The sequence below is a fragment of the Candoia aspera genome, chromosome 2 (genome assembly GCF_035149785.1).
Source record: "Candoia aspera isolate rCanAsp1 chromosome 2, rCanAsp1.hap2, whole genome shotgun sequence".
NCBI lineage: Eukaryota > Metazoa > Chordata > Lepidosauria > Squamata > Boidae > Candoia > Candoia aspera.
In genome coordinates, this window is record NC_086154.1 from 80,437,398 (window position 1) to 80,461,566 (window position 24,169).

At 39.3% G+C, this 24,169-nt stretch overlaps 1 protein-coding gene across 2 annotated transcripts in view; it reads right to left on the reverse strand.

The window, feature by feature from the left end:
* RAPGEF6 (Rap guanine nucleotide exchange factor 6) overlaps positions 1-23,949 on the reverse strand; it is a 171,051-nt gene extending 147,102 nt beyond the window's left edge. For both annotated transcript variants that reach the window (XM_063292322.1, XM_063292321.1), the window contains exon 1: positions 23,196-23,949. In XM_063292322.1, coding sequence (XP_063148392.1) covers positions 23,196-23,264 — 69 coding nt within the window. In that variant the 5' untranslated portion in view covers positions 23,265-23,949. The remainder of the gene's footprint in view (positions 1-23,195) is intronic.
* Positions 23,950-24,169: the final 220 nt, after the last annotated feature.

A 24,169-nucleotide genomic window follows, 5' to 3' on the forward strand; every position in this document is an offset into this window, starting at 1 on the left:
GAGATCCTTATCTGTAATATTTTTCCCAAAATTATATTAACATAATTTATAATTTGAAGCCAAAACAAAGCTATAATAGAACAAGACCAAATCATGAGAGTTAATGGACCTTCAAAGTTTGGTAGTTTGTAGTGGCAGAAATGAATCCAAGTTAACTGATTACCAGCATCATCTGTCCCCTACTTCTTACAAATTAGATAAAAGGTTTTCTTCTTCATTTAATTAATGAGACTTGTCATTCTATCTTCATCATAGGTAATGAAGTCAACTTGTTACAATTAAAAGAGTTTAACCATGGTTTAGACTCCTAATATAAAGCATGAGTTATATAGAATGAAAGTGAACATTTTTGTTCTCTTTCAGACAACTGGAGAGAGGGAGAAAGAGAAGATGTGTGACAACTATAGCTCATTTTCATCACACTATACCATGATTTACCATGATATTGACACTAAGAGAACTGAAAGAAATAAACCAAAAATGCCAAGGAAATTCAAAATGAACTACATAGGGATTAAAGAAGGGAAAGACAGTATCTGTACTGTGGCTGTGAATGATTTAAAAATTATTCAGAAGTACTCTAGACCTCATACCAGATAGGCTCCTTTAACAAATAACAGAGAGGTGCTGCACTTTACACAAGGTCCAAACCAGTTCTTTCAAAAGATTTTTTACGTTTAAGTTTAACAACCCTAATCTGGATGCAGGCATAAGATATACATCTGTATAACAGATCTATTAACTTTAACTGTTACGTAAAGTTAGCAGCATTACTCCCACTGTAAGATGACTGCTAAATGCTAATCTTCCAACAAATACCAATTTATCAATTTAATGAACAAAACTTTTAAGTAAGCGGAATTTACAGTTGACAAAAACTATCGTGGGCAACAAATTTCAGTTCCTATAGACTTACATAGATATTTTGTGCATCTGCAAAACTAAGAGAAAGAAGGATGTAACAGATCTGAATGAGGGTGGTCCGGCCTCATGGAGTGGAGTTGAGGAATACTTGTAAGAAAGAGGAGATATAGGTTTAACCATGTATGAAAGAGCTAGTGTAAATATTTGTCAGAAAGTATGTCGACTACATTGTGCAGGTGCATATAAAAATAGGAAAAGATAGGTTGATATCACAGAATGCAGTCTTTTACAGATATTTATTGGTGTAATGATATTTGGATAATGCCATGTGAGACAACAAATATATGTTGGTATTTCAGTAGCTTTTTTAAAAAATAAAAGTGTAGCCATACTTATAAACATGCAAAACAGGTTTAATTTCTTTCAGTTTGCTAGTTACATCACTTATTCTGTCAGCCCTATTCATTATTGACCTGATAATTAATCTCTTCTCTTGAGGATGGTAGTGAGATGCAGTACTAAGGTGTCTTCTTTCTGTATTTGTTTCAGTTTAGATGTCCAACACTGGCATTCTTGGACATTCTACTGAAATAAAGTAAATGCCAATAGTCGCATACTACATTCTAGTGAACAATGATAATGGAAAAATGTTAAATGAGTTTTGAGAAAAACTGTACAAACTTAAAATGAATGTGATCCTGGGATAAAAATATTCTGCTAGGTGACATAAATGGCAGGGAAAAATATGAGAGTATAGAAAAAGTAATTGGAGATCCAAGAATGAATTATCTCCCTATAAGCTGAGTGAATAAAAAAAATATAAATAAATAGGCATCTGTTTCAAATATTTTGTTCAAATAATTATTCAAGTATAAGATTGAGTGAATTAGTGAAGGATACAAGTGTGGTAAGTTTTTACTGCGGGACAGATCATTATTTGGTACTGTAGTATCAAAGGAAAGGATATGAAAACATGAATTGCTTTGAATTACAAAATATTTATTGTGAAGGTTGACTACAGATAGTAGTACACAGTGAGAATGGAATGCTTAGTAAATGACAGAGCAAGGAGTGGAAGATGGATGTGCAATATCCCCTTGGTTCTTTAATGTAATTTTGGATAAATGTATAAGAAAGGCTCATGAGGAAAGAGGCACGCTGGTTGGGGATGCACTTTGTGTGAAGCTGATGTTGTGTTGTTGGCTAAGAACCTGAATGATCTGCAGTGAAAATAAGATAAATTGTATGGTGCAATAAGAAATATGGATCTGCAAATCAATGTAGCTGATAGTTTTGTTTGATAGCCAAGGTAGGTTTGTTTGATAGGGAAAATGGAGTTAACTACAGCAAATTATACATTAATGGTGAAAAACTAATGTAGATTAATTGGTATTCTGCAGTTACAGTTTCTAGTGCTCCAATAATTATGGGAAAAACTCAGTTTATTCCATAATCTCTGTATTTACATTGTTAAATCTCAATATTTTACAAAGTTTTCCAGTTCCTTTTGAGCTTCTTTAGTGTTATTTGGTATTGCCACATCTAAATTTTAAATTCGTTTTCTTTAACTACTGTGATGTCCAGCATGTTGTGTTCCAGATGGCAGTCCATCTGAATTTGAAAAACCTAATAAGCATTTTATGTGATCATTCTGGAGCACTTTTTCAACACTGTAATCATACCAATATTTTGGAACACTAAATCCATACTTTTTGTATAAACTAAATCCATCATTTTTGCTACATAATCACGTCTTGTTTTATAATCTATCTAGGCAATTTCATTACAGTAGATCAGATGGTCAACAATCTTGTATTTCTTTTTATTGAATTTACATCTGCTGTTTTTAATTTTTTAAATTTTTGTTTCTATGACATGTGTTGCTAGTGCTTGCAAATATAAAGACTTCTGTTTCCTTCCTGATGGATCCAATCCAAAGCCATTAACATCAAGTTTTGTTATTATTCACCAGGTTATTGTTATTATTCACCATGCCTTCAATTTATTTTAGAGATGCAGAGATTTATCTTTTCAATTTTTCATTTGCTACTGTAACTGTTCAGCTTTGTATGTCACCTTTGATTCTGTCACATATAAAAGGTCTTCCTTGCAGATAGTTATTAACAACCTCTCTTTTCTTACTTTTATGTAATCATTTGGACCTGTAAACCCCCATTGTCAACTCCACTTGCAACAAACCAATTTTCCTTGGTAAATATAAATGATCTATGTCACTTTTTGGGTATAGCACATGATATAGCCTGAACCAATCTTTTCAGTTAAGTTTCCGGACCATAATTTACAACACTGGTTGTTTACAGACCATAATTTACAACACTGGTCCAGTGCGGATTGGCAGATAACTATTTTCCGATTTCCCAGTCTAAGAAAGAGGGTGACGCACTCAAAGACACTTAGCCAGCTTTGGTACCTAAGGGACTAGAGCCTGGGTCTTTCCACTCATAGCACCTTAACCACTACACCACACAGTATCTTTCTCATATATATGTATATAGGTATATATGTAAAGGTGTGTTAGGCAAGTGTGTGTGGACACGAATGCATGTATACACTAATATATAGCAGTATTACAGTAGTCTTCACTTAACAACAGTAATTGACCCCAGAATTTCCATCACTAAGCCATGCAGTTGCTTAGCGATGGCGATCCTAGCAATTCCCCTTACCATCATTAAGTGAATTTTATCGTTGTTAGCCTGAGCACCCACCCCAATCCAAGCCATTCCGGGCTTGGTTCCTCCCAGCCCCATGCAGCATGAGGCCGCCAATAGCAAGCTCCACCCTCCCCAGCCTGCAGTCCTTCACCCAGCTGCCTCTTCTCCCAGTTCCACACACCTACCTTTGTCTTTTTCACTCCAGCAGAGCAGCACTGAGAAGGTAGAGTAAGCTGAGAAGATAGCGTTCTGAAGGGAGCCATGTGGAAGAAATTATTGAGAAGCTGGGTCTGAAAAGGACTCACAAAGCCAGCCAGTTTTTGCTTCACCCATGACAGCTGAGTGAAAAAGGCAAAGGAAGATGCGGGGAACTGGGAGAGGAGGCTGCTGGGTGAAGGAATGCAGGCTGGGGAGGGTGGAGCTTGCTATTGGTGGCCCCGCACCAGTGTGGGTAGGATGGGACACCTCATGCCACAGGTTGCAGGGCTTCCAAAAGGGCAGAGATAGGGGGTAGATAGGTGGGTGAGGGGAGTTGAAGTACCCCCCCCAGTCGTAAATGTGGGTGGGCTGCCAAGCGCCCAAAATTTAATCACATGACTGCAGGGGTGCTGCAGCAGTCATAATTTCAAGCACAGGTCATAAGGCCATTTTTCAGCAGTCGTAATCTTGACCAGCCACTGAATGAATGGTCATTAAGTGAAGACTACCTGTAGTTAACTGGATTGTAACTATTACATTTCAAAATAGAATAGATTAGATGTATCTGTCATCATATTGATTTGTAAATTGTGGTATATTATTTGTGAAAAATGCATTTTAATCCTTTATCTCATGCCAAATCGATGCTATGGGATAATCCAGGCCCTAAACTTGATTTTAAAACCCTGCTAAAAAAGAAGATTTGGACAGAGGCTGGGATTCTTACTTTAGATTAATTATAGTATGATATAAATACCACTTGTCCATTGCCACCCCGAAAGTATTTTACAAGTACATTAACTGAGATCTCAATGTGGACCAGCAGCATTTTCAGCTTCAGAGACATCTAATTTAGAAGAATTAATTACCAAATCCTATGAGACATAAAGTCTATGCTTAACTTTTTTATAAAGTGATAATCATTCTGATAAGCAAATGTTAAAAGACTGAATGGAATTAGAGACCCATCACAACAATGAGAAACTGTTTCAACCCCAGAATCAAATATTTTAACTCATCTTAGATTACAGCTTTTGTTTGTTGTTTATTCGTTTAGTCGCTTCCGACTCTTCGTGACTTCATGGACCAGCCCACGCCAGAGCTTCCTGTCGGTCGTCAACACCCCCAGCTCCCCCAGGGACGAGTCCGTCACCTCTAGAATATCATCCATCCATCTTGCCCTTGGTCGGCCCCTCTTCCTTTTGCCTTCCACTCTCCCTAGCATCAGCATCTTCTCCAGGGTGTCCTGTCTTCTCATTATGTGGCCAAAGTATTTCAGTTTTGCCTTTAATATCATTCCCTCAAGTGAGCAGTCTGGCTTGATTTCCTGGAGGATGGACTGGTTGGATCTTCTTGCAGTCCAAGGCACTCTCAGAATTTTCCTCCAACACCACAGTTCAAAAGCATCGATCTTCCTTCGCTCAGCCTTCCTTATGGTCCAGCTCTCGCAGCCATATGTTACTACAGGGAACACCATTGCTTTAACTATGCGGGCCTTTGTTGTCAGTGTGATGTCTCTGCTCTTAACTATTTTATCGAGATTTGTCATTGCTCTTCTTCCAAGGATTAAGCGTCTTCTGATTTCCTGACTGCAGTCAGCATCTGCAGTAATCTTTGCACCTAGGAATACAAAGTCTTTCACTGCTTCTACATTTTCTCCCTCTATTTGCCAGTTATCAATCAAGCTGGTTGCCATAATCTTGGTTTTTTTTGAGGTTTAGCTGCAAACCAGCTTTTGCACTTTCTTCTTTCACCTTCATCATAAGGCTCCTCAGTTCCTCTTCACTTTCAGCCATCAAAGTGATATCATCTGCATATCTGAGATTGTTGTTTCTTCCAGAGATTTTAACTCCAGCCTTGGATTCTTCAAGGCCAGCTTGTCGCATGATGTGTTCTGCATACAAGTTGAATAGGTAGGGTGAGAGTATACAGCCCTGCCGTACTCCTTTCCCAATCTTAAACCAGTCTGTTGTTCCGTGGTCTGTTCTTACTGTTGCTACTTGGTCGTTATACAGATTCTTCAGGAGGCATACAAGATGACTTGGTATCCCCATACCACTAAGAACTTGCCACAATTTGTTATGGTCCACACAGTCAAAGGCTTTAGAATAGTCAATAAAACAGAAATAGATGTTTTTCTGAAACTCCCTGGCTTTTTCCATTATCCAGCGGATATTGGCAATTTGGTCTCTAGTTCCTCTGCCTTTTCTAAACCCAGCTTGTACGTCTGGCAATTCTCGCTCCATGAACTGCTGAAGTCTACCTTGCAGGATCTTGAGCATTACCTTACTGGCATGTGAAATGAGTGCCACTGTTCGATAGTTTGAACATTCTTTAGTGTTTCCCTTTTTTGGTATGGGGATATAAGTTGATTTTTTTCCAGTCTGATGGCCATTCTTGTGTTTTCCAAATTTGCTGGCATATAGCATGCATTACCTTGACAGCATCATCTTGCAAGATTTTGAACAGTTCAGCTGGGATGCTGTCGTCTCCTGTTGCCTTGTTATTAGCAATGCTTCTTAAGGCCCACTCAACCTCACTCTTCAGGATGTCTGGCTCTAGCTCACCGACCACACTGTCAAAGCTATCCCCGATATTGTTATCCTTCCTATACAGGTTTTCTGTATATTCTTGCCACCTTTTCTTGATCTCTTCTTCTTCTGTTAGGTCCTTGCCATCTTTGTTTTTGATCATACCCATTTTTGCCTGGAATTTACCTCCAATGTTTCTAATTTTCTGGAAGAGGTCTCTTGTCCTTCCTATTCTATTGTCTTCTTCCACTTCCGCGCATTGCTTGTTTAAAAATAATTCCTTATCTCTTCTGGCTAAACTCTGGAATTTTGCATTTAATTGGGCATATCTCCCCCTATCACTGTTGCCTTTTGCTTTCCTTCTTTCTTGGGCTACTTCTAGTGTCTCAGCAGACAGCCATTTTGCCTTCTTGGTTTTCTCTTTCTTTGGGATGTATTTTGTTGCCACCTCCTGAACAATGCTGCCAACTTCTGTCCAGAGTTCTTCCGGGACCCTATCTACTAAGTCCAGTCCCTTAAATCTATTCTTCACCTCCACTGTATATTCCTTAGGAATATTAGTGAGCTCATATCTAGCTGATCTGTGGGTCTTCCCTAATCTCTTTAGTCTGATCCTAAATTGTGCAAGAAGAAGTTCGTGATCTGAACTACAGTCAGCTCCAGGCCTTGTTTTTACCGACTGTACAGATGTCCGCCACCTTTGGCTGCAAAGGATGTAATCAATCTGATTTCGGTGTTGTCCATCTGGTGAAGTCCATATATAAAGCCATCTCTTAGGTTGTTGGAAGAGAGTGTTTGTTATGCAGAGTGAATTGTCTTGGCAAAATTCTATCAGCCTGTGTCCTGCTTCGTTTTGTTCTCCCAGGCCATACTTACCTGTAATTCGAGGTGTCATTTGACTGCCCACCTTAGCATTCCAGTCTCCTGTGATGAAAATAACATCTCTTTTAGGCGTGTTGTCCAGTAGGTGCTGCAGATCCTCATAGAACTGCTCTACTTCAGCTTCTTCAGCATTTGTGGTTGGGGCGTATATTTGGATCACTGTGATGTTAGATGGCTTGCCCTGAATTCGAATTGAGATCATTCTATCATTTTTTGGGTTGTATCCAAGCACTGCTTTAGCCACTTTACTATTAATTATGAAGGCTACTCCATTTCTTCTGTGGTCCTCTTGTCCGCAGTAGTAGATCTGGTGGTCATTTGATGTGAAGTGGCCCATTCCAGTCCATTTCAGTTCACTGACGCCCAGAATGTCTATCTTTAATCTTGACATCTCACCAATAACCACATCCAATTTGCCCTGGCTCATAGATCTTACATTCCAGGTTCCGATGGTGTGTTGATCCTTAGAACATCGGATTCGCCGTTCACCACCAGCACCGTCGGCCGCTAGCCGTCCTTTCGGCTTTGAGCTAGCTGCGTCATCACGTCTGGGGCTAGTTGAGCTCATCCTCTGTTCCTCCCCAGTAGCATTTTGACCATCTTCCGACCTGGGGGTCTCATCTTCCGATGGTATACCGACATATCTCTGGTTGTACTGATCCATTTAGTTTTCACGGCAAGAATACTGAGGTGGGTTGCCATTACCTTCCCCAGGGATCGCATTTAGTCTGACCTCTCTGTCATGACCTTCCCGTCTTGGGTGGCCCTTCACGGTTTAGCTCATGGCATCATTGAGGTGCTCAAGCTCCAGCACCACGACAAGGTAACGATCCTTTGCTGAAGAGATTACAGCTTACTCCCCTCCAAAAAAAAATATTTTGAACTTATTCAAACCCACTGTGTTTATAAAGAAAACAAATGAGTAAATAATTGTATTGTTAGATATGCAATGAGAATAACGTGTTGTAAGTTTTTTGTAATACCCTAAAGTTTTTATGCTTGGGGAAAAATAATTACATATATTAATTTGTTTTTATATGAATTTTATATGAATCAGAAAGAGCCTGACAGCATATTTTCATTTGTAATGTGTTAAAATCCACTGTCAATTGGTAAGGTGCTTGTAGTTTTCTCACATGTAACCTGCACCTATGTAACCAACTTGTCTTTTCCTCCCTTCTCCCCCCACCTCATCACAATTTAAACCCTACATCAGTAGCTTATGCCTTTTAATAAAATCTGTTGGTCTGAAAAAGTTCTATCAGTCTCTTATTTTTTGCCACCACAGACAATCATGGCTCTTCACCTACTATATCCACAGTGAGGAAAGTACATGTCATCATATTCCCTTCCTACGGATATTTTCAAAAATAAGATAATGAACGTTCCAAAACCAAGATAATTCTATTATGTTTTTCTACATGAGAAGCAGCAGCACACACTGTCCAAGCAACTGATGCAGTAGCTTCTCTTTAACTTGATTACTGAGTAATTTAAGAGTAGATTTTAAAAAGTTTGCATACTGTGACAATAAGACTGAAACTTGGCCATGTTTGTGCCTGCCGAGTATGATTACTTTTGTATCTTTAATGCACTTAAAATGCTCCACCATTTTAAGTGCATTATTCAGTTCTGTAAATGATTGAGAAAAGGATGAAATTATTTAAATTTAAATTTCATGAATACGAGCTTAATTCATTGAACTATATTCTCCTTTATCAATTTAAGGTGGAGGAAAAAAGACATCTGAATAAACGGCAGCTAAGTGTTAAGAAGAATAAAATCCAGGTTTTTTGTTGAAATTAATCAATTCCAGTTAATAAAGTCTAGAGACAACAACAAGAACATGAGCAGGGAAGTTCAAAATGCATTAAAACAAGAGAGATAAATATAATTAAGATTTAATACTTAAGACTGAGACATGAACTCAGTAGAGCAGACAGAAGCATGGCTGTTAGGAAGTGTGTCATGACTACAGCGCACTGCTGAGAAGGGAAGTGGGATCACTTCCCTGGAGAGTTTTTGTTTTCAATTGAAAGAACATTTAAGGACGACTTACATTAAAAACAATGCTTTAACAGAGCTTAATGTAATTGTGGGGTGCAGATCAGATACTACTCATAATAATAAATTAATATAGAATAAACATTGATTTTTACATTAAAAGATGTGCCAAATTTTATTTAAAGAAGAAAAGAAGCATTCTCAAAACTATTAAAGCCACTGCAGAAAATGTATAGGAATCTAATGAATGAAGAGCTCATATAAGAGCATACTAAAAGGAGATAGGATGTGCAGTAAATCCTAGAATACTTCAGACTAAAGTTTCAATTTTAAAAAATGATAGACCCCACTACCACCAACATTCAGGAGGCCTACTGCTAAAAATATTTACTACCAAATATATTAAAACAATTTAAATTAAAACAAAAGTGATAACCCATTTTCAGAACTCCTGTTTAGATCCTTTCTGAACACTAACAAGGACATCAGTTCTCTCAACACAAAGGGAATACATTCAGAGACTTGGGGCAACTTCAGAGAAGCTGGACCTTAAATAATTGCTAGGTAAGCCTACAGCTTCTGTAAGCAAAACTCCACAAATGACCTCAACAAGCAGGGTTCCCTAGCCCTCCAGAGCATTTGGGGGGGGGGGGAGACATCAGAAACTGCCCTCCAATCCAACTTCTCTGTTCATAAGGTAGCAGGATAGAAACATGACCCCAAAAAGGGAGCATGCAAACCATGCCCTTTCTTACTTGTGTTCCAATGTCAGACACAAGTATGTAACTCACTGAATTGCACTGTGAGTTTATGACACATTTCATCACTACCAAGACCACCCTAGCCTGCATACATAAAATCAATTGCAATCCATCATGTCTGAGAGAATGATGATTCATGCATCCTACATTTCTGATAAAAAAGCCTCTACTGCTCTGGACATATACAAAGCTAATGGAGCCAATTACTCAGAACATCTAATACACAGGATTGTTATAATGAAAGAAACACTGATTTGATGTATGACAATTATTGCCACAAGGTTTCAGCAATGTTCATAACCAAGCTGTGTCATAACTGACCAACTTCTCAGTCCCCATTAGTCACTGACTGTTATGGACAGTAATTACACAAATACCAATAAGTTTGATAACAAAGATTTTTTTTCCAATGGGTTATAGCAAAGTTCAACAATAAAAGGCAAGCATCCTGAATTTTCAATTTATATATTTTCCTTCACATTATGTGAAAAGGAGAAAAGCAACATCAGAAGTAGACATTTCAGTAGGTAGGTAGGTTTTATGAGTACTAAATGTACACTAAATGTTTATGAGATATTTGCAGGATTAGTGTCATGACCCCGTTGCAAGGCACACAAGAGCCTCACAACGTGGATCATGATCATCAGGAAAGAGAGGAAGGATCACAATCAAATCAATGCTCAGCTAATCACCCAAGCGTCCACACTCATGAACTGATCTACAGCTTAATAGAAGGATATCACTAGGTAATCCAGATAAGCATCGATGACACAGGAGAACTCAAGCCTTGCGCCCCGGAGGACGCACCTGCAACCAGAGGACAAAGACGGCAGCCGGGAAAACGCCCAGACACCCATCACAAATCACATCAACACCTAAATCGCCCGTCCGGTCAGAGGAATGGGGACAGTGGAGGGTGGAGGAGCACAGGGTCCGGCAAGAGGGTATAAACAGGGTACCATGCCACCACGCCTCCATTCCCGTTTTTCTTTCTGTCAGCACCGTTTCAATAAACCGGAAATCCTTAATCCCTATTCAGTGAGTCTGTATCTTATTCGGAGCGAGGCTGGCCCTGACAATCAGCCACAAAAGTATGCACCATAGCCTCAATACATATGTCAAGTTCCTCTAGCACAAGGCATATTACATTCAAAAATCACTTCTTACCTAACATAATGTAGTTGTCCTAGAACAAACAAAAGACCAATATGAAGTTATTTATAGACAAGCCAAAAAAGGTAAAACAACCCTATGCAGCAATGCAAAAGAAATTCTTCCAAGAATATGGCAACTAACTGATTCAGGTTTCCCAAATAACTTTTGTAACTCAAGGGGAAGCAGCAAGGCAGAATTTCACATACACACACAAATAGAAATAGGTATTTAGAAAACTTTGAAATGTATATCAAGCCATGCCAAAATTTAATAGAATTGTGACATTTTTAACCATATATCTACATATTTCCCATTCTCTTTGCATAGGTAATTTATGAAAATACATCAGATTTATTCAATAATGGGAAGATTTAAAAAAAAAAATTAAGAAAGCAACAAGGGTTAAGTCCTTACTGCACCTACCAAATATATTGGAAAAAAGTTATTGGAAGCTTTGAAAAAAAATCTACTTCAAATACCAGTTATTTCTGGAAACAAGAAGCAGATGTTTTCTTCTGTTTGGCTCAACTGTGCAACAGAACAACAGGCCCTTTGTTATGCTGTCAGCAAGAATGTTATTGCTGCCTTTTTTAAAAATGTCTATCATTAAAGAATCTGGTTGCGTGGTACACTGTGTAGTAAATGAGAATTAACAATAATGGTTTAAACAAAGAACAGTTGCAATGTGAACTATTTCATTAATATTCTTTCATGACTTTAAAGAACAAAAGAATCCTTCAACTGCAACAAGCCAACAAATATATTTTAACAGGATATAACAAAAATAAAGGTTTTAAAACCCAGGAAATCCCAGATTATGCAATTTGAGTTTTATTCCCACTAGACTGCTCAAAAATTAAGCAGTTGAAAACTGCATTCCCTTATCTTTTGAAATTTACAGAAAAAAAGGTTTACTTTTTGTGGTCAGTTTGGCTTGTCCCTTCACTAAAACCCAATAGAAAATAATTTTCTGAACTTTGCATCAGAACAATTCATACAAATATTCACCCCCGCACAAAAGAGAGTATCTACAAGAATTTTCCTCTACAATCTACAAGAAACACTTTTTCATATTAGGATTTACACTTCGTTGTTGTTTATTCGTTTAGTCGCTTCCGACTCTTCATGACTTCATGGACCAGCCCACGCCAGAGCTTCCTGTCAGTCGTCAACTCCCCCAGCTCCCCCAGGGACGAGTCCGTCACCTCTAGAATATCATCCATCCACCTTGCCCTTGGTCGGCCCCTCTTTCTTTTGGCCTCCACTCTCCCTAGCATCAGCATCTTCTCCAGGGTGTCCTGTCTTCTCATTATGTGGCCAAAGTATTTCATTTTTGCCTTTAATATCATGCCCTCAAGTGAGCAGTCTGGCTTTATTTCCTGGAGGATGGACTGGTTTGATCATCTGGCAGTCCAAGGCACTCTCAGAATTTTCCTCCAACAGCACAGTTCAAAAGCATCTATCTTCCTTCTCTCAGCCTTCCTTATGGTCCAGCTCTCGCAGCCATATGTTACTACAGGGAACACCATTGCTTTAACTAGGCGGACCTTTGTTGTCAGTGTGATGTCTCTGCTCTTAACTATTTTATCGAGATTTGTCATTGCTCTTCTCCCAAGGATTAAGCGTCTTCTGATTTCCTGACTGCAGTCAGCATCACTTCTACTTATCAAGAAACAATCATGGTACAACAAAGTTACTAAAGTTCACTGAGCATTTGTTTGCATGGGGAGGTGTGATTAATTTTTATTACAGTAGTTCCAAACAAAAACTTTTTTTAACATTTCCCTTAGTTCAAATGGATACCACACCCCTGTCAACAAGGGTAGAAAGGATTCTGTGTTAAATTTAATGAAAAAGATGTGGAATGAAGATTGTGTTTACATATGGCAAATAATGGGAACCTAACAAACCTCAACTTTTAGAATCCAACCCCTCGCAGTCTCAACAAGTATAAACCACAACAAAAGATAATGGAGTTATAGTTCAGCAATATCTCAAGAGTTGCTGAAGTAGATATTAAGGGGAATAATGATAATCTGTATAAAAAAATTACCTCTGAATATGAATTAATGAATATAATTAACATACCCCTAGGGGTGGTATGTGTCTTCCTCAACCTCAGGTCCTCTACCAGAGGCCTGGGAGCTTGAGGGTTCCGTGCAGTATCTTAGCTGTTCCTAGCATTGCACTCTTCTGGACAGAGAGCTCTGATGTTGCTCCTGGGATCTGTTGGAGCCACTCTCAGCTTAGGAGCCACAGCCCCAAGTGCTCCTACCACCACTGGGATCACTTTGGCCTTCACTTTCCATATCATCTCTAGTTCCTCCTTCAGGCCCTGGTACTTCTACAGCTTCTTATACTCCTTCTTCCTGAAGTTGCTGTCACTTGGCACCGCTACATCTATCACCACAGCTGTCTTCTGGTCCTTGTCTACTACCAAGATGTCTGGTTGATTGGCCAGAACCTGTCTGTCTGTCTGGATCTGGAAGTCCCACATGATCTTAGCGCTGTCGTTCTCCACAACCTTCTATGGAATCTCCCATTTGGACTTGGGTGGGTCTAGCCCATACATTGTGCAGATGTTCCTGTACACAATGTCAGCTACTTGGTTGTGCCATTCAGTGTATGCTGTTCCTGCCTGCATCTTACACCCTGCCACTATGTGTTGGATTGTCTCTGAGGCCTTTCTGCACAGTCTGCACTTTGGGTCCGGTCTAGTGTGGTAGACTCCTGTTTCTATGGATCTGGTGCTCAGTGCCTGTTCTTGGGAGATACACACACACACACACTATCTCTATCTCTATCTCTATATCTCAGACACAGATAGATATAAAAAATTCTAATTAAGTTCCACGGAGCTTACTCTCCCTATTAAGCAAGTTTGCCTGTTTGTTTACTGAATGTATACCTGCTACAATCAAGAGTCTCTCAGCAAATCACAGACATAAGAAAAATAAAATGTCTATGGAAAAGTAAAAAAAGTATACAATAATCAAAACATATTTACAATCATCCAACCTAGGCACCATCTATAACCATAGGCTCTCTGGAATTGCTTCAAGAAGGAGGCTGTTCCATAATATAGGCACCACCCCAGAAAATATAGGCACCTACAAACTTCTATCCTATGTAACTTGTGGAAATGGATTTTGTGGATTTAGCCAGGTGGATGGAGAAAGTGGCCCTGAAGATATCTCAGTGCTGAACATAAAGGGCTTTATAGATAATGATCAGCACCTTGAATTGCACATGAAAGCTGACTGGAAGGCAGTTTAGGGCTCAGAGCACAGATCTAACTTGTGAATGTTGGCATGTTCCAATCAATAAATAAGCCTTTGCATTCTGGACTAATTGAAGGTTCTAGATGGTCTTCAAGGGCAGACCCATGTAGAATATACTGCACTAATCCTGACATTTAGAATTATGCCCTTTGAATACACCACAATCCTCTACATGCCTACTCAAAATGAAGTCATACTCCATTTGAGGAATTTACTCCCAGTATACAGTGTTGCAGTCTCAAACTTCTATTTTAACATAACAGCACCTATAACCTATTTGTCTTTCAAACATCAATATTAAAATAGTAAAAATAATCCCCAAACATATTTTATGTGTTTTCCTATTTCACTCAGAGACAAACAAAAGTTTAAAATAATGTTTCATAGTATCAGCCTCAGGAAAGAAAACTGCTTAAGCTGACTAATAGTTTGCAAAGTTGATGGGGTATCCATCTGGACCCATTTCATGGTGCTGGACATGGTGTTGGAACTGCTTTGCTCACCTTGGTGGATGACCTATGTCAGGAAAGGATATGGGGGAGTGCTACCCTGCTATTTTTCTTGGACCTCTGGATAACGTTTGATACCATTGACCACAGTATTCTTTTGGACTGTCTGGTGGGTTTAGCCTCGAGATGCACTGATTTGAAATGATTCCCATTCACACCATGTCCAGAAAGTAGTACTAGAAGTTTACTATTTGTAACCTAGCCACTGATCTATAGCAGCTATGTCAAGGTCCCTTCCTTAACTGGTCAGATTCGGCAACAGTTAGCTGTGCCTTAGCCACATCATATCTGGATTTCATCTCATCCTGAATAGTGCTTTAGGAAGTCTCAGGACGCTGCAATTCATGCAAAGTAAAGCAGCTAGATCATAACATAATGTAGTATGGGCTCAAAAGCTAATCAGGATTGAGTCTCATCTGCACCTGGATGAGAGACCAATTCCAAGACTGCAGACTGGACTGGGAAGCTAAAAAACATTCCAGAAGAAAGTAACGACAAACTATTTCCATATTCTTCCCAAGCACGGTATGCTAATATATAGTCATCAGGAGACGAGCCTAACTTAATGGCATCTTTAGTTTTAGCTTGCTAATTTGCGCAAGGTACAGGGATCATATAATGCCTATATTGAAAGACTCTCACTGGTTGCCAGCCAATTGCTTACTGCATACAGTTTAATGCATTGCATTAACCTTTAAATCCCTAAAGATTAAGCTTTACTGTGTAAGCAATCTCTTCTTCTGTTATGAAACTGTCCAGTTATTATAACCTGCTTTTTGAATATGCCCTTGCTGCCAGAGGCCCATCTTTTTGGTACACATAAGGGGGCCTTTTCCTATAATGGTTGCAGGTATGTAATGCATTCTATCTGGAGCTATGTTGACATTCTTGCCTTTTAGAAAATCTGTAAAGTCAACCTTCCTTCTCCTGGATTTTAAGTATTAATTTTAGCATTAATTGTGGTGTTAATTATAACCTGTGTTTAACTTTTAATTTCTGTGTTTGTTTTGTTTTAAGATTGTTAATCTCCCCTTGAATAATAATTTGGCTGGGTGGTAGTTCCAAGCTAAGCCTGCCTGAGTCTTTCTGAGAGCTCCATCCTGCCTGCATTCTGAGGTCTCAGGATGTAGCGATTTTTCCCCTTAGGTGAAAGAAGTCCATCCAGGGCAGCTGGTTAAGCTGCCACCATCAGTTCCTGAAATTGGAAAGTGTTACCCTTAACTGAAATCTCAGCGGGGCAGGAAAGAAGATCCCCCTTCTTGAGGACTAAATTTTTAAAACAATGGTTCAACTTTTCCCTTTTTACAAGAGTTACCAGACTCATGCAATCTGGTCCATAGAGGTAGTACAAACCCAACACTGGATTAATTATTTTAATAGTTGCAACAAAAAAAGTACTTGGGGAATAAAATAGTTGCACTGAGTCATAGAATAGCTAGATCAACATATAAAGAGCCAGTATGGTGTAGTAGTTAAGGCACCAGACTAGAGACTGTGAGTTCTAGTCCTGCCTTAGGCACAAAGCCAGCTGGGGGACCCTGGGCCAGTCACTCTCTCTCAGCCCTAGGAAGCAGACAATGGCAAACCACTTCTGAAATCTTGCCAAGAAAACTACAAGGACTAGTCAAGAGAGTCTCCAGGAATCAAGAATGACTCGAAGGCACCAAAAAAAAAATCAACATATAAAAACTTGGAATCATTAATCTGCAACCAGTGAAACAAAGAAATGAAGGGAAGGGACATAAAATGGGAGCAAAGGTAAAATCACACAACTGAGGAAAGCAGCACTGAAAAAAAATCAAACATCCCTAATGCTTCTGCATATATTTTCCCTGCCAGCTTTACCTTACCAGTTTTCCCAAGGCTACTGCATCGCAGGCCCAGATAGAAAATCTTACGTTTTCATCCTTGCTGCTTTTAGAAGCTGCATCTATTCACACAGAAGAAAAAAACTTCTTGCTCCCTCTGCCAGCCTAAACCATACCCTACTGAATCCCAGGACTCTGGCTTTAAAACTACAGCCACCAGCCCTCCTATAGTACTCCAAATTCACTGTAAGTCATTACTAGAATGGCAGGACCTAAATTTTAACATAAATAAAATGAATAAGTTGAATAAGTCTCCCAAAGAACATTCAGACCAGTCTAGCAATTCAGTCATGTAATAACTGGATAGCTGTTAACATCGGCAATTTTATGTATTTAAAAGAGAAATACCATTGTGGAGACAATTTCACTTATAGTCATGAAAAAGCCCACTGCTTTAGTACAAGAATCCATATGTTAGTTTACACAGTTTTCCTTATTGCATAGTTAAGGATTGGCATTGCACCAAAAAAAGTTTCTACAAAATAATGTTTAGAAGTATCTTGCACCACCAAGATGACATAGATTTTATAAAGAAAAATAACGAAGAGCACATTCAAAGTTCCACTATTTTCACTCCTTAATCCCTCCAAAGCAGTTGGAAACTGCTGCTGCCCTTGAAATACTGGGAACTGCTGAAATCACCATGAGTCAAACATTACTCCTCCAGCTGACCAAGATGGGAGCACAAAAAATTTATTCAATCAATATTCCAACCCTGAACTACAGCAGATCATGGAGAAACAAGCATCACCTCTTCCACACTTCACCCAAAAAAGAAATAAAATAGATTGATACCAAACACCCTACCCATGTTGCTATGATGAAAAGCTCTGTAATAAACAATGGTTTGGGGGGGGAGGAAAAATCACCAGTACTTTGCCACCATTACTATGTTACACCTGAGAGCACCCGAAGAGACAATCAACTACACTGGCAGTTCTGTGATCAAGAGGCTGCTCTCCAATATCTCTAACCATGGGGCATGCTAGTGTAGCAACTGGGAGGCAGGGGAATGAAAGTTAAGTCTTAATTAATGCAGTCAGGTTCCAGAATTCTAATACAGTCAGGGTGGATTCAGTCTGCTTTTGACTATTTTCAGGTCTTTGCCATTCTTTGCCACTTCTTCCACGGTATTCCAGCTGAAGAAAACAGGGATAAAACTGACATTTTTGTTTCTTCCTTCTCTTTGTCAGGGAATCAGCAAATGTGAAGGAGTTGGGCTGTTTAAGTTCTTTTCAAGTTGCTGTCTGGAAACTGAATAGCTCACTGGAAGCCAGGAGCTAAGAGGCAGGAAGAGCCAAAAGTTCCCACCAAGAAGTGAACAGATCATCCATAAACTCCAGCATCAGAAAAGAAAATACTGGTTTTCCTTCTATTTCAATTAAACAAACACAGAGACAGAAAGAAAGCTAACCTCTCAAAACAAGCCAACATCATCTGTAGGTCAAGAGTCAATTCTGACATGATGGAGGTAGCCAAAGAGAGCGACTCTATTACCAGTTAGCTGAGAGTAAAGTATTTTTGGGTAGACTTGTGTATGATTACAATCAAATGATTAATTTTTTCTATTCTTTCTATTTAATCAATAGTATATTTCTAACAATTACATGCAGAACAATGCAAAGACCTATGTTTCAATTTAATTTGCTAATAAATTTTCCATAAATTACTAAGACTATGTGTAATTGCATAATAACAAAAGGGGATTATCTATTGTGTCACAGGTATTCCAATGATTACATTTAAGATCTTATTCAGTTAAAACAATGGTCATTCCTGGCTGCTTTACATGGCTATCAGTTCTCTTACATTGTGCAAATCCCTAGTTGTAAGTCTTCCCTTCCTTTCTAGCAACCCTATTCTGGACACAGGACACAACTATCTTGTATGCACATGGATGACCACACATATTCAAAAGTGTGTTGAAGTATATGCACATTTAGGGATGCACAGCTCTGTGTATTTAGTTTAGTTGTTAGTATACCTGGACCAGCTATAAAGTGCAATTACAGACTAATAACTAATACTGTTCAAATACTTTGAAAGAAATCCTTCAGAACTTATGGGAGCATCTATAAATGAAGTGGCTGTACATGCACATGCATGCAGAGACAACCAAGATTTGCTCCAGAAGCAGCAGCATGAGCTTGGAAAAATGCTATTGCTTTAATTAAAGGAGGTAATTTATGCACACTTCTGCATGTTACAAGAGCCTTGTGTGGCGCAGAGTGGTAGGCAGCAGTATTGCAACCAAAACTCTCCCCATGAGCAGAGTCTGAACCCAGAGGAACCTGGATTCTCAGGTGGCCGGCCCAGGTCAACTCAGCCTTCCATCCTTCCAAGGTCAGTAAAATGAGTACCCAGCTTGCTGAGGAAGGTGATGACTGGGGAAGGCGATGGCAAACCACCCCACTCTATAGTCTGCCAAGAAAATGTTGCGAAAGTAGCGTCCCTCCAAAGGGTCGGACATGACTCGGTGCTTGCACAGGGGACCTTTCACCTGCATGTTACAAAACACTTTTTCAAAGAATTTGAGCAACACTACTAATGACTAGCAAAATAAGCAATTATTAGTTCATCTGAAGAGTGAGGTGAGGGTAGAGAAGAAGTGGAAAAGCACAACCACTTCTGTATCAGCATTTTTATTTTTGTGGTTCTTTTCCATTGTATAGAACGGAGAAATTCGTTTTAGAAACAAAAGGACTAAGACAGACATCCAATATTGGCAAAATGGCTCTGCTCTTGATCAGATCACACATCAATATTTTCACATTAAAAAATCCAAACTCTGAAATGATGCCTATTCAGCCACTCCACAGTTGGCCAGGATACCTGCTGGAAAGAAAGAGGCCTGGGGTGTGCACCTTATTATTACAAGCAATAATGTGCAAACCATTAGAAAGAGGTGCTTTACAACACACAGGAACAGGCACATGTGAGACAACTGACATCCACTTTCAACGCAGCTGCTCCCAAATCTTGCAAAATATATAGCTGTCTTAAGAATTAGGAGATGCCTTGTTCATGCTTCTGCACAGTGAAAAGCACCTATTTTAAATGCTCTACATACTGTAGCTCTAACAGGCATATATGACTACTGCCTCTTTTATTTGAAACAACAAATTAATAAACTATGATTGCATGCTGCTCAATCTGTTCCACCTTGCACCTCCATTCACATGAATAGGCAAACCAACCAAAAAGCCACACATAAGCATAGCCTCGTATTACAATGGTTAACTTTTTCCACATATACCAGAATCTGGTGTATTCCATACACACACACAGTGAACGACTTAACAGAGTAATCACTGCTTTGAAAATGAAATAAAAGAACACTGAAACAATGTGATTGTGGTTTTTTTCCAAATTCTCATGAAGTTTGATCTAAGCAAGCATTAATGCTCCACAAGAAAGAATTTAATACAAATACCTCCAAAAAACTTCCTATGGAATTGTTTCTGCTGATGCTCAAAGAAGGTAGTCAGAACTTTCTGCCAGTCAATGTCTGAAAAAGTATCAGCCCACACACCTCTATACTTCTTTCCTGCTTGGGCTGATGCTGGGTAGCAATATTCCAAGTATTGTCACAATAAAAGTCCTGGAGCCAGAGGGGTAATCAAGATGTTCCCAACCACTGTCTGATATTTCAAAGCCAGGATAAAGACTTTTTGATCCTAACCCTACCACAGGCCAATGCTATATTCAACAAGGCAAGCAGAATCGCTGAAGTCTGCTAAAAGCCTTTCAGGCATCAGTTCTGATTAAGAAAAATAAACTACAGCCATTGCAGAATTTCAAGGGCTAAAACTAAGGTACACACAACTAAGCTTTGTAGTCCAGTTGCATACTTATTTTTCAGAACAAAACTAGATGCAAGAGTTCTGGGACTGATTATTTGTTTGTGCATGCACATGCGCACAAACTCACATTAAGAGGTATAAAGATTCAGATTTTGGACAGCTTCCCTCCAAAGCCATTTTTGCTCTATTTGAAAAAAAAAAACTTATAAAAAGCAAGTAACTGCTTCACAAAAGTGATTTTGATAGAAAATGATACAAGGGGAAGGAGTTTTAAAAACTCTCTCTCAACATATTCAGGAACTGGATCAGCATTTTCTATTTCTTAAAATATATCTTGGGATATCAATTCCAGTTTGATTCTCAGAGGTATGTCCTACTGAGTTTAAGATTAATGAATCACAACACATGGGACTGCTACTTACTAACACTGGTGGAATTATGCTTTTATTTACCCTAGGGAAGACATATTTTATAATCCATTCCTTATGAAAGCTGGCTGGGTGACTTTGGGCCAGCCCCTCTCTCTCAGCCCAACTCACCTCACAGGCTTGTTGTGGGAAAAACAGGAGGAGGAAGGAGTATTAGGTATGTTCGCCGCCTTGAGTTATTTATAAAAATAATAATAAAGGCGGGATAAAAAATTAAATAAATAATAATAAAATTAACCACGATTCTATGAAATGGTGAACATGTATCAAAAATAAAGTATTTTCATTACTCTCCCCACTCTTACTGCTCTTTAACATGAAACACCTAGATTGTGTTAAATCAGAATTTCCTAGTACATTTTGACTTATGTCAGTTAATCAACCCTAAACCAGAAACGTATCTAGAAAGACAATGCAATAATTTTCAATGGCCCAAAGACTGTTTGACATTATGCCATGATATCAGGTAACTTTTGCAAAAGAGTACACTTCTTCAGCAAGATACAGCTTATTGTTTTAATACTGGATTTCTTTTAGCATTATAACTGACTTGGTTTGTTTTTTTTAATACCTATACTTGGGCTTTTACATTCCATTATTTCATGCAAATATATTTTGTTCCAATTCTAGAACACTCATCCTCAAAATCCAGAATGATAAAATCAAACCAAGCAAGATTAATTGAATATATATCTTCTTCAATCAATATTTCACCTAAGTACCATTTCCAAAAAGACTATTTAAGGCAGCAAGAAGCATTAAAAAGAAGGAATCCAATGCTAAATTTCAAAATTAGAATATTGAAGTATTAAGGACAGGGAATCATGGAAAGATAGATTTGATTGTTTACTATGTCCTATTTCAACAGATTTTCAAAAAAGGATCTTATTCAGGATTCTTGGCTTACTGGGAATGTGCAGCCAACTGCAACATGGAGCCAACTGAATCTTCCCATTCTGCTCTTTCTCTCTACTGCCCATAATCTAAAAACCTAGTACAATTCAAAAGTTCAGAATTGTTAAGAAAAATATTCTAAGAACAAAATGTGAAATCTTGTTAGTAATTTGCATACACAATTTACATTAAATGCAAATTTCTGCTGTTTGCCCATTAAGATTTTTAACCAAATCAGACTTGTTAATTTATATTAATCTATTTAGCAAACACTTTATATTGGCATACTAAGACTTCAATGCTATGACCCAAAGGATGAAGCTTACAACAGAAGATACAGGATTTTGGGGGTTCTTTGTGTGATATCAATGACAGAGTCTGACTTGGTAGGATAAATCTGACAGCAAATACCCTCTCTGACTATCATCAGCCTTCAAATTTTGCTTGTTCTAAGATTACGAAATCACAACCCTGAAAATCCTAAAAGGGAGAGTGATAGGATAACAAAGGCAAAATATGAGTCCATTTTATAGACTACACTCTCCAACACACACATCTAGAAAGTACAGATTACTTCAAGAGCTGGTCTGAATAAATTTACCACCCACTGCTTAGAAAGAGAAGAAAGAGCTTTGTTTGTGTTTTTTAAACAAAGTGGATGGAAAGACTCTGTGTCTTCATTCCTGCCCTCTTGAGTACAGCAAATCAGAAGTAGCAACAAGACATTTAGATTGTTCTGACTAGAATCCTATAGTCACTGACTCAGACACATATAGGAGTGACTTCATACTCAAATATGCAATTTTCATAGAATTGTTAAATGTCATTCATCATCAAGTAATACACATCCATTCTATGGTATTGGAAGTCTAAGTGATTCTCTTTCATGTACTATAAATGTAATGATTTTACATGCCTCATTTTTATAAAACTCGCCAAAGGTCAAGAGTTTAAAGAATTGTTTTTTTTAAAAAAAAAAAGACATCAGGCACACTTAAAAAAAAATCACAATATGTGCAGAATGACAAAAATTCTGACCCTATATGAATGTGAATAAGGGACAGCATTACACAATAGTTTGCGACATGAAAAGCATATTCATGGGTATGTTTGCCATACTGCAGAACATTCATATAAACATGTTTTACCCCATATATCAATTATAATCATGAACCCAGCAGCAGCAACAAACACACCGACAGCCATGTGTTTTGCTACCTGTGATGATGTATGTACAAACTCCATGCAGGGTAATATGTGGAAATAACTTTTTTTTACACGAAGCAGCAACAAACATAAAAGCAAAAACAACATTAAGGGAAAGGTTTAGAGAGTAAGTCACCTCTTGAGTTCTTTCAGATGGTTTCTTCCTCAAAGCTTGTTTAATCCTGGGATCTACAAGGGATGTCATCCTATTACTCTTGTTATCCAATTACAGAGTTCTTCGGGGTTAGTTTATGAAAGCGAGCGAGGTAAAACAATACACTAGTTCGGAAGCGCGATTTTTTCCTTCTTCTTTTTAAGTCCAGCCAAGCCCCTGAGTTATAATGACGTTGATTTAAAAGGGTTTTTTTTTCTTTTTCTTCCTCCTCCTTCTTCTTCTTTCGTAACTAATCCCAAACAACTGGCAAACTGAAAGGTTTCACGAAGAGAGAGAGGGCCGTGACCAGCCGAGGGAACTGGAGATCCACCACCAGCCGCGCGTCCCGCCCGCAGTCTCTCTTCGGCGACCGGGAGGACGCTGGCGGCTGCGGCTGCCTTGCTTTCTTACTTACTCTCGAGGAGCCCCGAAGTCACGCGTGCGGAGTCCCCCTCGCTTTTCTTCCTCCCAAACTCGGCCCCTTCGCCACCGCTCGGCGCGAGTAGCAAACTCCCTAACCGCAACGTCCCAGCCGGCCACACTTGCAGGAAGTGCCTGCAAGTCCGGCCGGCTGGGACGGTGCGGCTGGAGAGCGAGAGGGAAAGAGGAAAATTAAAAACGCCGCCGGGCACCTCCTCAGGAGCCGAGAAACTCACCTCGCGGCAAGCCTCCCCACACCCGAAAGGCAATCAAAGGCGCCCAGCCACCGCCGGGCTCGCGGGAATGCGCCCTGCCTCAGCCGAGGAGGGGTGGCCGGGGCAAAAGGGCGGGCAGCGGGGAGGGGGGGGCGGTGGTAGTGGGACCACGTGACAAGACACAAGGCGCCCGCCGGCTGGCTAGGCCCAGGCTGTCATTCAGCCGAAGAGGGGAAGGCCGCGGGGAGCCCCGCCCCTTTCGCCAGGGCGGGGGAAAGGGGTATAAAAGGTTCGGAGGCGCGAATAGCCGGGAGGGGCGTG